The 15,292-nt window shown below is 38.1% G+C and overlaps 1 protein-coding gene across 1 annotated transcript in view; it reads right to left on the reverse strand.

The window, feature by feature from the left end:
- Window positions 1-6,668: 6,668 nt before the first annotated feature.
- The window catches only part of LOC308303185 (uncharacterized protein), a gene marked incomplete at its 3' end in the record, with an annotated part of 28,702 nt that continues 20,078 nt past the window's right edge, over window positions 6,669-15,292 (reverse strand). The window contains exons 4-7 of the mRNA XM_080747509.1: window positions 9,586-9,693; window positions 9,353-9,436; window positions 7,081-7,194; window positions 6,669-6,931 (exon numbers count right to left, since the gene is read on the reverse strand). Of these exons, the coding sequence (XP_080603635.1) occupies window positions 6,669-6,931; window positions 7,081-7,194; window positions 9,353-9,436; window positions 9,586-9,693 (569 nt within the window). The remainder of the gene's footprint in view (window positions 6,932-7,080; window positions 7,195-9,352; window positions 9,437-9,585; window positions 9,694-15,292) is intronic.

Here is a 15,292-nt window from a genome sequence, read left to right on the forward strand (position 1 = left end):
CTCAAGCTACAGTATAGACAGTAACACAAAGTCTCAGACATAACAGTAACGGTCAGGAATTAATCACAGATAAGGAACAAACAGCATCAACTAGGGAGGCATCAAGCATCAATGTTGCTAAAACTAAGATATCTGTAATATTATTTTTACATACACAGATTTACTAATAAAAGACATTTTAATTCAAGGTGACTTCCTGGTTTCATAGTGCGGCCAAGGGGAAACGTTCAGTTTTGCACGAAAAACATTCCTTGGGCTAAAACGACCCCCCCAAAAGTGTGAAAAGTGATGACTCATCACTTTTCATCAAGGAATGTTTTTCGTGCAAAACAAATGCTTGCAATGGATTCAGAATCATGAAAAAACCCTAGACCTCTTATATGCTACTTAAAGCAGATACATTTTTTGATTTTTTTTTCCTGTATAGTAAAGTTAATGGGACACCAACTCTAGTGGCTGATAACACCAATTCTCAGAAAGGGCTATCATACCAAAATATAATCTACAGATATAGAGCTTTTCAAAAATGCATGGTAACCTTTGCCACCTTTCGGATACCGACATCTCGTATGGCCCATGGACTATAGGTCAAGTGAGGCTGGCCTCCGCTCCTTGAGGTCCCCAGGGCCAAGCGCCGAACTCTGTTCGGCCAAGATCTATGCCAGCTCGCTTGACTTATCCTCAATGTAGTGCCCAAGTCCAATACTTGGCTGCTGGATGCCAATGGCCAGGGTTGATGTTAAAACGTGTGCTCAATAAACTGATGTCCAAAACGTTGTCTTCTCTCTTTTCCAAAGTGTTTCCAAAGTGTTCTTTTAGCAGCTCTTTAGCGGAAGCATAACCTCTCTCAGGACTCAGGAGGTATATGGAGCGTACTAGGTCTCTTGGCTGTCCCCTAGTAAAATGCTCAAGGTAATAGGCTACAAAGAGTCACCCCATTCATTTGTTTTTGACTCCACACAATTCTCAAATGCCTTGGCCGTCAGCAACTAGTAGTGCCAAGTATTGGACTTGGACACCACATTCATAGTTCACAAAAAAGGTCCACAGAGTTTAGGGCTCAGTGTTGATTTGTAGGGTGGAGGTGGGTCAGAAAATACTTACGTTCTTAATTGGCGGCTATCAAGGGTCCCAAACAGAACTCAGGTATACTTTAGACGAGCAAGCTCTTGATGAGCACTTGAAAGAGCTTCCCTAATGACAGGAAGGATCTCAATCATAAGCTGTACATGCAATAAGACGTCAATCTTCAAGACCCCAAGGTCCAACACAGGAACAGGGGTCATCACCATGCTGGCTTGTGGTGGACATTTTTCGTTAAAATTATTTCTTTGCCTCATTTTTGTTGACTGTGTGATAATCCAACATACCGGTAACCCTTCGATACAAAATGAGAAGACAATAGGTTACATGTCTCCATTCCGACACTAACCCTATCTCTAACCCTTACCCTAAACTTAACCTCTATGGAAGTGTCGCCACTCCGACAATAAGAAGTCAATGTCGGAGTTGCGACATGTCGGAATGGAGAGTAGTCACCAAGACAATAATATTACCAGAAGCACATACAGAGATAGCCGTGAATGACCATAACAGGTATGTAACACTGAGAGTACAAATGGAATCAATTGGATCCGTAAGGGTCGCTTTGTTTCCATTTGTACACACATTGGAAAACGACCTGTGATATGTCTTCTTTTATATTCCTGAACGGTTGGATTAACTGACAAAGGACACAATCGTTCAGAAAATAAATATTGACAAACTGGTCCTGCTAACTCCAATGTATTTCACAGAACTTGGACTAGGAGTTGCCGTTTGCAAGTAGCAGTAGAAAATACTATTATTAGAAACTAAAGAAAATAGTGAAAGATTAATCACTTAGAATCTTTATTTGAGGTGTCAATCACAAAGGATGATCCATTTTTAACTCACAATGTCCTGGATGATGATCTATGAATTGAATGAATGTGAAAAAATAAGTTTAAGGTGTATGTACGTGTGTATCTGTAAACCAGAACCACAGGCAAACGGATCCATCTTTGAAGGTGTGTCTGTGGAAAACCACAGATAGCTTTGGGCGTGTGGGTCAGAGAGTGCAACCTTTACTTGAGCAAATGGCCCAAAGCACACCTTTTACTGTGAAAGAATGTCAATTTGGGTAATAAAATCAACAACTGCTGTCTCACAGCTGTTTATCTGCTCAACTCTTCTCCGTAGCCCTCTGTCAGCGGGGTTAGAGACAAACACAAAATAGCCCAGGTGAGACTAAAAGAATGCAAAGAAGGCCTGAAGACCCTGTAGCTATACAGGTCTGAGCAAACTATAACCAAATTAGTCCATTCCATTAGATAATTATATACATTTGTTTTGCGTAAAAATCTGTGTAAAGAGGTATGAAAATATTCCTCAATGCTGTGGTGAAGAACCTTACAGTATGTCAAATACTGGTGTGGTGATGACCTAAACCTATAATCTTATGCCACATACTGGTGTAGTTACTGTATGATCCTAATTCTAACATTAAGAAAGAGTCTTGCAGGGTGACAGCACTCCACTTGGCCTTTAACCTAAAGACTCATCACTTCTTCAGACTCCACCTTAGCCGGTATCACTTGACCTAGCCTTGACGAACATGCAGGCTTATGCAAAGGCTAAAATGTAATGTAGCATGTTATTTAGACATGCCAGCTTCATTTGTTGACCTGCCATCCTATAATTTGTATAGTTTCAATGTCCAGATTAGATTAGTGTTTTATATTATACTAGACTGATGCTATGGATAGATTACAGCACTAAACTGCCTCTCTGCCTCTCTGCCTCTCTGCATGAATGTAGGCGGACTCTGGCGGCTGTGGAGCACCTCCCCACCTCCTTCAACACACAAGTATTACTTAGCAACTCGAAATTATGAAGAAGACTAAAGATGTAAAACCTTCTCGATTGTTTAGGGGCATATGCACAGCAGCCATATTGGAAAGAAAATGGGCCCCTGCCTTACTTACGTCCTTAAAAGGCTTTTACTAGTAATGATACCAATGGCTGCTCTGTTCTATTCTGGTCAAACAGAGTCCAGTTGATATTGTGCATGTTGGCTCACTGGAAACACTCTGCTACACCAGTGTGGGTCTTAAGTGTGGTCCAGGGACCCTGATGGTTCCTTGAGTGGGTTCCAAATGTCCCCTTACGGGTGTGTTACTCGGAGAGTTTACAAATGGAACAAAATGGACCATCGTAGGCGATTTTATAGAGGGGCAGACAGTAGGTGCAAACTACAATAATGATGACTTACTTAATAATGGCAACACATCAAGAGCTTGTAGATCAGCTACTTTTGCCTATTGTTTTGCTCCAGAATAGGGATGCTGTAGTCTGGACAGGGTTCATGTGGTCAAACTTAGATCAGGCCTTCTCTACTAGTGTATTTAACCACACTGCCCCCTGCAGGTTAACCACAGACCTGCTTCTCTATTTATGTTTGAGGAAGGCTCTGTATTCTCCTAGAGGCCAGGGCACAATCTGACTAGCCATCGTCAAAGAAAAGGGAACGCCCACCCGGTTTGTCACTCTCCGTAAGCTATCAGCCTCTGTCTCAAGAGAATGGCCGGGGCATAACATGAAAGCTGTATTATTGTACCTTAGGTTTCCCACACTCTGTCTAATCATATAGGCTTAACACATTGACCGCCATTTTAACATACCTCCGTACTCCCACCTGCCATTCGTCTCCATAGACTTCCATGTAATTGGGTGTGCACGGATCATGCACACCCATGCCTAGATAATGCACCACGTGTGTCCACATTGCTCACAGCTTTCAAACAAAAAAATCCGAATGGAAATCCGTTCAGGCATTCATGAGATAACAGCCACTATGTTTAACAAAGATGGCTGCCAAAATGGCTGCCATGCTTGAAAGATGGGGTTGCTATGGGGGTTAAACATGCAATTTCGCGATTGCTATCATGCCTACTCCATTTTTGGGGGTCAAATTTTTTTTTTGAAAATTTTTTTTTTTGATTTTTTTTTTTTTTTTTTAATTCTCGGGACTATCGGGCCTGGCGGGGAAAGACATTGGAATAATCTCGGGACTATCGGGCCTGGCAGGGAATGAGTTAATAATGAATGAAAACCATCAAAATAAACTATCTAATTAGGCTGTTAATTGGTTTAATGCAAACATAGAATAAGTACATAATTTAGTATTATTAAAACTCAACATGTAACAAGTCTATAATTTAATTTGGATAGTAAAGGGGGGGGGGGGATTAATATTATTTTCAAGTATGCTCCATCATTTGTAGAGAGGACGTAGGGTGGAGCAGGAGAGACAAGAAGAAAAAGAACACAGTTCAAATAAAATAAATATACATAGTGTTAATTGATGTTGATAAATCATGTGATCAAAACTTTCTCTTAATCATGTTATTTTATTAATTTACGTATTCTGTTTTTTCTAGTGTTTTGTCTCGTCGTCGTTGTAATCTAGGCACCGTTGCAAGAAGGTCCAAGCCCTTGGTGTGTCTTACGAGAATTAGATAAAGGTTGAAAAAAAAAAAACATATTTCATTCATTTGTTTGTTTATTTGTGAAGGACAGCATGTATTTATGAACAAAACACATAATGTAGGCCTAATGTAAATACAAAGGTGTGTGTGTGTGTGTGTGTGTGTGTGTGTGTGTGTGTGTGTGTGTGTGTGTGTGTGTGTGTGTGTGTGTGTGTGTGTGTGTGTGTGTGTGTGTGTGTGTGTGTGTGTGTGTGTGTGTGTGTGTGTGTGTGTGTGTGTGTGTGTGTGTGTGTGTGTGCTAACTACAATGCTACAGTATATTAGCCTAGTAACAACATTGCATGCATGCACTGTATTGATTACAGTGTTACAGTATTATACAGTGTATTGATGTTATATTTAAAGACCAATAAATGGTATTTTGTTCACATGACCAAATGTAAGCAGGTCTCTACAGAAATAATAAAATATAAAAGCATTAAAACAGCCGTTTGTTCACATAAAGAATGAAACAACACAAGGAACAAGCAGTTAGAAATCCTTACACATTATACTGATAAACCTACGTGTCCAGGTTATTTAAAAAAACACATGCATGTATGAATTTTCAGGACTTTACTGGTGAGCCATGAGAAATACATTTTAGGAATGAATATTTATATTTATTTGGTTATTATTCTATTGTTAGACTGATGATAGATTCTTGGTTTACCAATGATCCTATAGATTTCCATGCATTTCATGTATAATACATCAAATGCATGGAAATAGACTTTTTTGTTTAATCTACCAGGATTGGCTCTCTGGCCAGACTTGTAGATTTAACAACAGTACTTGTAGGATTAAGAGTAACACTTGTAACGGCAGTGATTATAGGACCAATAGCAGTGATGCCAGGATAGCAGTGATTATAGGGGTGACAGCAGTGCTTCCAGACCTTTTAGCCCTAAAATGAGCATCGTTGCACAAGTCACCTTCACAGCAGCTAACGTCTCCATCATGATGATCACAAAAGCTCTTTGAGATGCAGCCCGCATCGGTCTCTACCATTCCTTCGCTGTCTGTCTCTGTGACAAAACAAAACAAAATGTAATAAATACTCCACTATTAAAGGAGGTTTGAGAACCAGTGATATTATAGAAAACTGACACACACAATGTGAACTATTTGGATGAAAAGGAGAAGCATCATATAAATTCATCATCTTATTACCGGGGTAGCAGTGATCCTGATCAGCAACACATGGAACAATGTGGGAGCAGTCGTCACCTTCACAAGTGTAGCACTTCAAACCGTTGGGAGTAGCGTTGACAGGAGCTGTAAGGTTTAAATGTATAAAATGTAAATACACCTTGGAGGTACCATGGGTCTTCATGAATATCTTGACTTTTCCTCATTCATATGTACAGTGTTATAGAGTTTATCATTTATATGTACAGTGTTATAGAGTTTATCATTTATATGTACAGTGGTTATAGAGTTTATCAAACATAGATTAAAACAGTGGTTCCCAAACTTTTCAGGTTGAGAGAAATTAGACGTTTGCCCGGGACCCAAACTAGTGAAAACAGCAGATCTACAAGCTCACAACATGCTGCGAAATGAGCTTGTATTGACTATTTTCACTACTTCTTAAACATTCGATTTGTTTTCTAATTTATGGAATTTCTTTGTTTATGTATTTAATTTATTACTTCGAAAAATCTTTTAACTCATGAAAATCTTTTGATAGATTTTGAGGGAATATTTTTTGAAAATGTCGACAAAGTCTAGGGAACAAAAAATTAAAGGTCCCATAAAAAAGTGTCTGCGACCCACAAATGGGTCCCGACCCACAGTTTGGGAACCAGTGGATTAAAACACTCAACAGATGGTTATAATGTAGTTACTTACATTTCACGTTGCAGAGGTCAGTGCTACAACACTGGGAGAAATACAGTACTTGTTTAATACGCATTGACCCGGTAAAACACTCATCATCTTCTGGCACACATTTCTTCTCAGTAAAATCCACGTAGTCAACCGGACCTAAAGAAAACAAACAAGCAAGATATTAAATCTCTGCCAAATAATTTCTTAATCATACCAGAAAGATACTGTAATCTATGACAGAGTTTTACCTCACAAAAATAAAATGCAGAGGTTATACCTCTGTTTCTGTTACATACCAGCATATTCTCTGAATGTTATAGCCGCACATTTATCAGAGCTGTTGGGACATTTCTTTATTTCATCAGTGCAGGGTGATCCATCTCCCGGGTCTCCCGGGTCGCACTCGTAACAAAAAAGAGGGCCCCGAACATCAGCATTGTTGCACAAGTCACCTTCACAGCAGACATCGTCTCCATCATGATCACAAATGCTCTTTGAGGCACAGCCCAGTGAGCCCACATTGGTATCCACCTTTCCTTCGCTGTCTGTCTCTGTGACAAAACAAACCAAAAGATATATAAATCTTAATACTCCACTATTAAAGGAGGTTTGAGAACCAGTGATATAGAAAACTGACACACACAATGTGAACTATTTGGGTGAAAAGGAGAAGCATCATATAAATTCATCATCTTATTACCGGTGTTTGAAAAGCAGTGATCCTGATCAGCAACACATGAAATAATGTGGGAGCAGTCGTCACTGTCGTCACAAGCGTAGCACTTCAAACCGTTGCGAGTAGCGTTGACAGGAGCTGTAAGGGTTAAATGTATAAAATGTAAATACACCTTGGAGGTACTATGGGTCTTCATGAATATCTTGACTTTGCCTCATTCATATGTACAGTGTTATAGAGTTTATCATTCATATGTACAGTGTTATAGAGTTTATCATGTGTATGTACAGTGGTTATAGAGTTTATCAAACGTAGATTAAAACAGTCGTTCCCAACTTCAGGTCGAAAAAGTTGACGTTTGCCTGGGACTCAAACTAGAGAAAACATCAGATCTACAAGCTCATGATGTGCTGCGAAATGAGCTTGTAGTTTGACTGTTTTCACTACTTCTTAAACATTTGATTTGTTTTCTTATTTATGGATTTTCTTTGTTTATTTAGGGCCCGAGCACACACAGGCCAACTCGGGAACGATGTAAATAGGGAATGAATGCCCCACCCTTTAATGCAAACCCCATTATACCTGTTGTCATAGGACCCGTTTTGACCATCTGTTTGCTTGTGTATATTTATGCCCATATATGGAGATATATGTCTGTCTGCGTCCATTTTATGCTCATATATGGAGATCCCTGTATTTGCCTGACGGGCGGCCGAGCATCTAGTCGAGGACCGCCCGACTCGGGAACGATGTAAATAGGGAATGAATGCCCCACCCTTTAATGCAAACCCCATTATACCTGTTGTCATACGATCTGTTTTGACCATCTGTTTGCTTGTGTCCATTTATGCCCATATATGGAGATATCTGTCTGTCTGCGTCCATGTTATGCCCATATATGGAGATCTCTGTATCTGTCTTCTGTGTCCCTTTTATGCCCATATATGGAGATCTCTACCCTTCGGGCGGCCAAGCGTCTAGTCCGGTGCCGGCCTCCTCAGGAACAATGTAAATAGGGAATGAATGCCCCATCCTTTAATGCAAACCCCATTATACCTGTTGTCATAGGACCCGTTTTGACCATCTGTTTGCCTGTGTCCATGTATGCCCATATATGGAGATATCATCCCCATATATGGAGATATCTGTCTGTCTGCGTCCATTTTATGCCCATATATGGAGATCTCTGCCCCTTCGGGCAGCCAATCGTCATAATAGGAATGAATGCCCCGCTCTTTAACGCAAACCCCATTTATCTGTTTGCCTGTGTCCATTTATGCCCATATATGAAGATATATTTCTGTCTGCGTCCATTTTATGCCTATATATGGATATCTCTGTATCCGTCTGTCTAAGGACCCTGCAATAATACGCAGCCTGCTTGCTTTGCCACCCGTGGGGAATGATGCCCCCCGGTTCTTAGGCAATACCCATCATACCCGTTGTTCGGTTATTGCCTAGCGGACATCAGCGCATACGGAGAATCCAAACCTTTCGCGCCGGTTCCGGAAAATCGCGTATTGGGTGGGGTCGAGGCCAGGCACTGCACTCCCTGCTGCGGCGGGAAACGCGTATGCCGAATTTGAAGCCGGTGGGTTATGAAGTGATGTCACAATGAGTCAGCGTTTGCGCCGATTTCCTCCGGAACAGCCTGATGTCAACAATCAGCTCCGCATAAGGAGATTCCGAACGTTTTGCGCCGGTTTCGGAAAACCGTGCGTCGGGTCGGGTCGAGGCCCGGCAATGCACAAAATCTAGGGATCAAAAAATTAAAGGTCCCATAAAAAAGTGTCCGCAACCCACAAATGGGTCCCGACCCACTGTTTGGGAACCAGTGGATTAAAACACTCAACAGATGGTTATAATGCAGTAACTTACGTTTGATCAAGTTGCAGAGGTCAGTGCTACAACACTGGGAGAAATATATTCCTTTTTTAAAACGCATTGACCAAGTAACACACTCATCATCTGGCACGCATTTCTTCTGAGTAATATCCAAGTATCCACGACCTAAAGAAAAAAACAAGATATATATTACATCTCTGCCAAATAATTTCTTAATCATACCAGAAAGATACTGTAATCTACGACAGAGTTTTACTTTACAAAAATAAAATGCAGAGGTTATACCTCTGTTTCTGTTACATACCGGCAAAATATACTCTGTTTGTTGTTGCCGCACATTTATCAGAGCTGTTGGGACATTTCTTTATTTCAGTGCAGGGTGATCCAACTTCCAGGTCGCATGCGTAACAAAAAAGAGGAGCCCTAACATCAGCATTGTTGCACAAGTCACCTTCACAGCAGCTATCATCTCCATAATGATCACAAATGCTCTTTGAGGCACAGCCCACAATGGTATCCACCTTTCCTTCTGTCCCTGTGACAAAACAAACCAAAAGATATATAAATCTTAATACTCCACTATTAAAGGAGGTTTGAGAACCAGTGATATAGAAAACTGACACACACAATGTGAACTATTTGGGTGAAAAGGAGAAGCATCATATAAATTCATCATCTTATTACCGGAGTAGCAGTGATCCTGATCAGCAACACATGAAATAATGTGGGAGCAGTCGTCACTGTCGTCACAAGCGTAGCACTTCAAACCGTTGGGAGTAGCGTTGACAGGAGCTGTAAGGGTTAAATGTATAAAATGTAAATACACCTTGGAGGTACTATAGGTCTTCATGAATATCTTGACTTTTCCTCATTCATATGTACAGTGTTATAGAGTTTATCATTTATATGTACAGTGGTTATAGAGTTTATCATTCATATGTACAGTGTTATAGAGTGTATCATTCATATGTACAGTGTTATAGAGTTTATCATTCATATGTACAGTGTTATAGAGTTTATCATTTATATGTACAGTGTTATAGAGTTTATCATTCATATGTACAGTGGTTATAGAGTTTATCATTCATATGTACAGTGGTTATAGAGTTTATCATTCATATGTACAGTGTTATAGAGTTTATCATTCATATGTACAGTGTTATAGAGTTTATCATTTATATGTACAGTGTTATAGAGTTTATCATTCATATGTACAGTATTATAGAGTTTATCATTCATATGTACAGTGTTATAGAGTTTTTCATTCATATGTACAGTGTTATAGAGTTTATCATTTATATGTACAGTGTTATAGAGTTTATCATTCATATGTACAGTGTTATAGAGTTTATCATTCATATGTACAGTGTTATAGAGTTTATCATTTATATGTACAGTGTTATAAAGTTTATCATTCATATGTACAGTGTTATAGAGTTTATCATTTATATGTACAGTGGTTATAGAGTTTATCATTCATATGTACAGTGTTATAGAGTTTATCATTTATATGTACAGTGTTATAGAGTTTATCATTCATATGTACAGTATTATAGAGTTTATCATTCATATGTACAGTGTTATAGAGTTTATCATTCATATGTACAGTGTTATAGAGTTTATCATTCATATGTACAGTGTTATAGAGTTTATCATTCATATGTACAGTGTTATAGAGTTTATCATTCATATGTACAGTGTTATAGAGTTTATCATTCATATGTACAGTGTTATAGAGTTTATCATTCATATGTACAGTGTTATAGAGTTTATCATTCATATGTACAGTGTTATAGAGTTTATCATTTATATGTACAGTGTTATAGAGTTTATCATGTATATTTACAGTGGTTATAGAGTTTATCAAACATAGATTAAAACAGTGGTTCCCAAACTTTTCAGGTTGAGAAAAATTTGACGTTTTCCCGGGACCCAAACTAGTGAAAACAGCAGATCTACAGTACAAGCTCACAACATGCTGCGAAATGAGCTTGTAGATTGACTATTTTCACTACTTCTTAAACATTCGATTTGTTTTCTTATTTATGGAATTTCTTTGTTTATTTATTTAATTAATTACTACGAAAAATCTTTTAATTCATGAAAATCTTAGATTTTGAGGGAATATTTTTTTTAAATGTCGACAAAATCTAGGGATCAAAAAAATTAAAGGTCACATCAAAAAGTGTCTGCGACCCACAAATGGGTCCCGACCCACTGTTTGGGAACCAGTGAATTAAAACACTCAACAGATGGTTTTAATGTAGACTTACGTTTGATCAAGTTGCAGAGGTCAGTGCTACAACACTGGGAGAAATGTATTCCTTGTTTAAAACGTAATGACCCAGTAACACACTCATCATCTGGCACGCATTTCTTCTCAGTCCAATCCACGTAGTCAACCGGACCTAAAAAAAACAAAACAAGCAATCTCTGCCAAATAATGTCTTAATCATACCAGAAAGATACTGTAATCTACGACAGAGTTTTACCTCACAAAAATAAAATGCAGAGGTTATACCTCTGTTTCTGTTACATACCAGCATAGACTCTGGCTGTTATAGCCGCACATTTATCAGAGCTGTTGGGACATTTCTTTATTTGATCCGTGCAGGTTATTCCAGCTTCCAGGTCGCACACGTAACATCTCAAAGCATATCCTGAGACAACAGGTAGAAAACTAATGTAACCATTAAACACATTCCATCATGCATGTGTATTAGGAGCAGTGTGTTAGTTTAACTGTTCATACCTTTACCACCCTTTGATTTAGGCTATGATCCTCACCTCTGAGGAATAGTGTTGAAAAGTGTTTGTGTGGAAATAAGACTTTTGAGAAGTATTATCTTTATCATTATCTTTACCCTTTATTTTTTCTTCCTATTGCCAAAATAAAAGTCTGGGTTTCCGAGGCTATCTTTACCCTAACCATCTAACCCTAACCCCATTACTGCATTATTATTTTAAAGGGATATTTCACTTTCCAAAAAAGCTTTTGGTCATTTTATCGGTCATTCTATTGCTTTTGGGAACACCCGAGACTCATTTAGATATTTATATTCATTTTATCAGATACGGCCCCTTCCTATACACTTCAAACTCCATGATAGATTCATCAAAAACACCCGTTCTTGGTTCTGGTGAGTGGTGTAGGCCTAGGCATGGGTGTGTCTGCACAGGATTGGATACACTGTCCACTAGATGAAATTAGATCTATTACTGTACACTCTAAAAACAAAAACTAGGCTCTACTCAATTTTATTGGTGAAACATTTTTACACTCAAAAATATTGAGTAAATATTACTGTTATGAAATCAGGTAGATGATACTCAATTAATTTGAGTAAAAGTAACCAAAACTTTTACGTACTTATTAACAACTAAAATTGAGTACAATGACCTAAAGAAATTGAGTAGATATAATTAAATTATTCAGTCAATGCCACAAAAGACTACAAGTAAATACATTGAAATATTAAGTAGATCTAATTGAATATTAGAGTATGATTTAACAAAACAAATATGTCACATTTACTTTATTCATTTACTTTTATTGATTTAATTCATATAGTACCATTTACCCCTTTCATTTACTTTACCTTTTACTCCAGGAGTACATGATGTCAAATGAATACACATGAAATAATTATGCAGATAATTATGTTTTTAATCAACTAATTTTGACCAGTGTAACACCACATCAAGTATGAACATTCAACATACTTTAGTATGTAAATGACATGCAACAATGCCTGCAAAAACAATATGTTTAAAGATAATGATCAGGAAAGGGGTATCCCTGACACTTTCCCTGACAATTCTGTTTACTAAAGAGCAGTGTGTGTTCACAATACTGTATATAAGTACCTCTAATTGAACTGTGCATACTGTAAGTAAGCAGTCTGTCAAACATTATGCACCATAAGAACAATGAGCCCATCAAATGAACAGTAAGTCATAACCACAAAATACATTAAAGACAGTCAGAGGCCATTTGGCATGAAAGAAAATCACAACTTGGAATATGAAATAATAAATAAGCATTTACAGTAGCTCAACATTTAAACATATTGACTATGCACACGTGTAATGTCTATATGCTAAACTGACCTGTTTGCATTATGACTCGAATGCACCAGAAACAAACACTTTACATTAACTAATTACTATCAGCAACAAATACCATTGCAAAAATGCTGTTTTGACAATAAATCCACTTTCAGTAGGTTATACCCACTTTCTGAGAGCATCTTGCTGAACAGTAGTCGGCAAGCAGAAATTTTTTCAGTCTCTGAACTTTGGCTGAAAGGTGTCCAGGATCCAACTCAACTAGTACTTTTTGGAACATCTCAAGACCATATCTGAGGTTCTTGGGGTATCTCAGATTAAAGGCATAGAACAGTCCCAACAGATAGCAGCAGACCCCCAAGATTGTTGAGGGCAGTGATGCCCTTAATCACAATACCTACATCAGTAGGTTCATTCATTGAGTCCTCTTGGTTCTGCAGCAGGTAGATCTTCATCTTCATCATCACCTCCTCTGTCAACTTCTCTTCTACTCTGACAGGTGCACCAGCAGCTTCCTTCCTGCACACATTGTGAAGATAATTGTTTAGAGCTCACTTTCAGGCTAAATGTTACAAGACACACAGACACACATTGAGCAATCCTAGCTGTCTCCACACATGCAGCCCTGGGCATAATCTTGAATCAGTTGGACCAGACATGCAACGGATGCAACAGCCATTCAGCCAATGTCACAACCTCATTCTCTGGACATCACTATGCTGTTCCTTTGCATGTGATGGTCTCATCCACGATGACATTAAAACGTCAAAACATTTAATTTACTAACTTGAAAGTCCTTGATCTTGACACTATCTTCTTCCAGATGGTCGATGAGACATCGGATGATGACCTCTCGTGTTCGTTGATTGGGGATTCCTCTCTGCAGAATAGAAAAATAATTATTTGAACAATAAAGAAAAAGTATGACTGCACTTTCATAACTAACATAAACTTTGGCAATACAATTGTTTCCACAACCCAGTTTTAGCAACGGAAGCTGGGAGACTGTCCTTAGTAGCTATTAAGACATACATTTAGAAATGAATAATCAGGAGAGAGAGAGTTGCAGGGGATAAAGATGAGTTTAGCATAAATTAATATAGTAATTATTGTCATTAGCCAGGTGAAATATAATTAAAGCAGTTAGAGTAAATGAAAGTTTCATACCTGAAGTACAATACTCATTTGTGCCCAAACTGCCCTTCTTGGACTGGAACATGGACAGTAGTTTCGGGGTATAGAAGTCCAACATTGCCATACATTTTGGCTCAAGATTCAGTGTGGTGATCATCCTGAACTTTGCACTAACCTGGAAGACAGAGATGAGGGGAAGAGAGTAAAAAAGAAGACATGTAGATAATAATGTAGGCCTATACCTGTGCATTTTATCTTCATTGTACACACCATTGTATGCAGCTGTGCATAGCTTGTAATAAATGCAAAAAGTCACAATGACTAGAGGGCTTGCACATTCCTCTCACTGTAACCTTAACTAGCTGCAAACCTTTGTAAAGAACATAAGTTATACCCAATACATTTGTGTAGCCTATATGCACAAAGATACAGTAAATCTACTTACCAATATTTGCAAACACTCTCCAGGTTTCTTGTTGAAGAAGATGTGTGCTGCTGCTGTTTGTTGACAGAATGTTCCAGTAGAACTTTCCCATGAACCCTTGTGTACAATTTTGAATCTTAGTCATATCTACTCAATTGTTTAAGTTGTTGTGAGAGATGAAAGATTATTAAGTTGGAATGAATAATAATTAAGGGTCTTTTTAAATTGATCCATATAAGTACTCCATACTCAAATATTATGAAGGAAAATTACCAAAACAAATTGAGTATAATTCATGAATAAAATCAGTTGGTCAAATACTAATTTATTCTCATGAAATTAACTCAAATAATATATGTACATCTAACTCAAAAAGAACAGTTGGATTTTTACTCATTTTGTTTGGTGTGACCTACTCAAACAATCACATACATGATATTCAGTGATTTTATTGAGTAAATATAACTTTTTCTAATAGTGCTATTTACTCGGTCACAGAATTCTTTCTTAGAGTGTAGGTGAAGATCTGTGATAATATCAGAGACCTGCAGTAGTCCTATACCAGCATTACTCAGTAGTTTGTGATGCACAGAAGTTTGTTATTATGGTCCCTATTTTCGTCCATGAAGTTTAGGGATGAACGAAGATATAGCTCTATGTCTGTATGTGGCTACAACAAACTACTAGTCTGTTTAATGTGACAAGTATTAAAGGAGTAGTTCACCCCCAAAATGACTTTTTTTCTATTGATTAGTCAGTCCATGG

This window comes from Nannobrachium achirus, assembly GCF_963921795.1.
Source record: "Nannobrachium achirus genome assembly, chromosome: 18".
NCBI lineage: Eukaryota > Metazoa > Chordata > Actinopteri > Myctophiformes > Myctophidae > Nannobrachium > Nannobrachium achirus.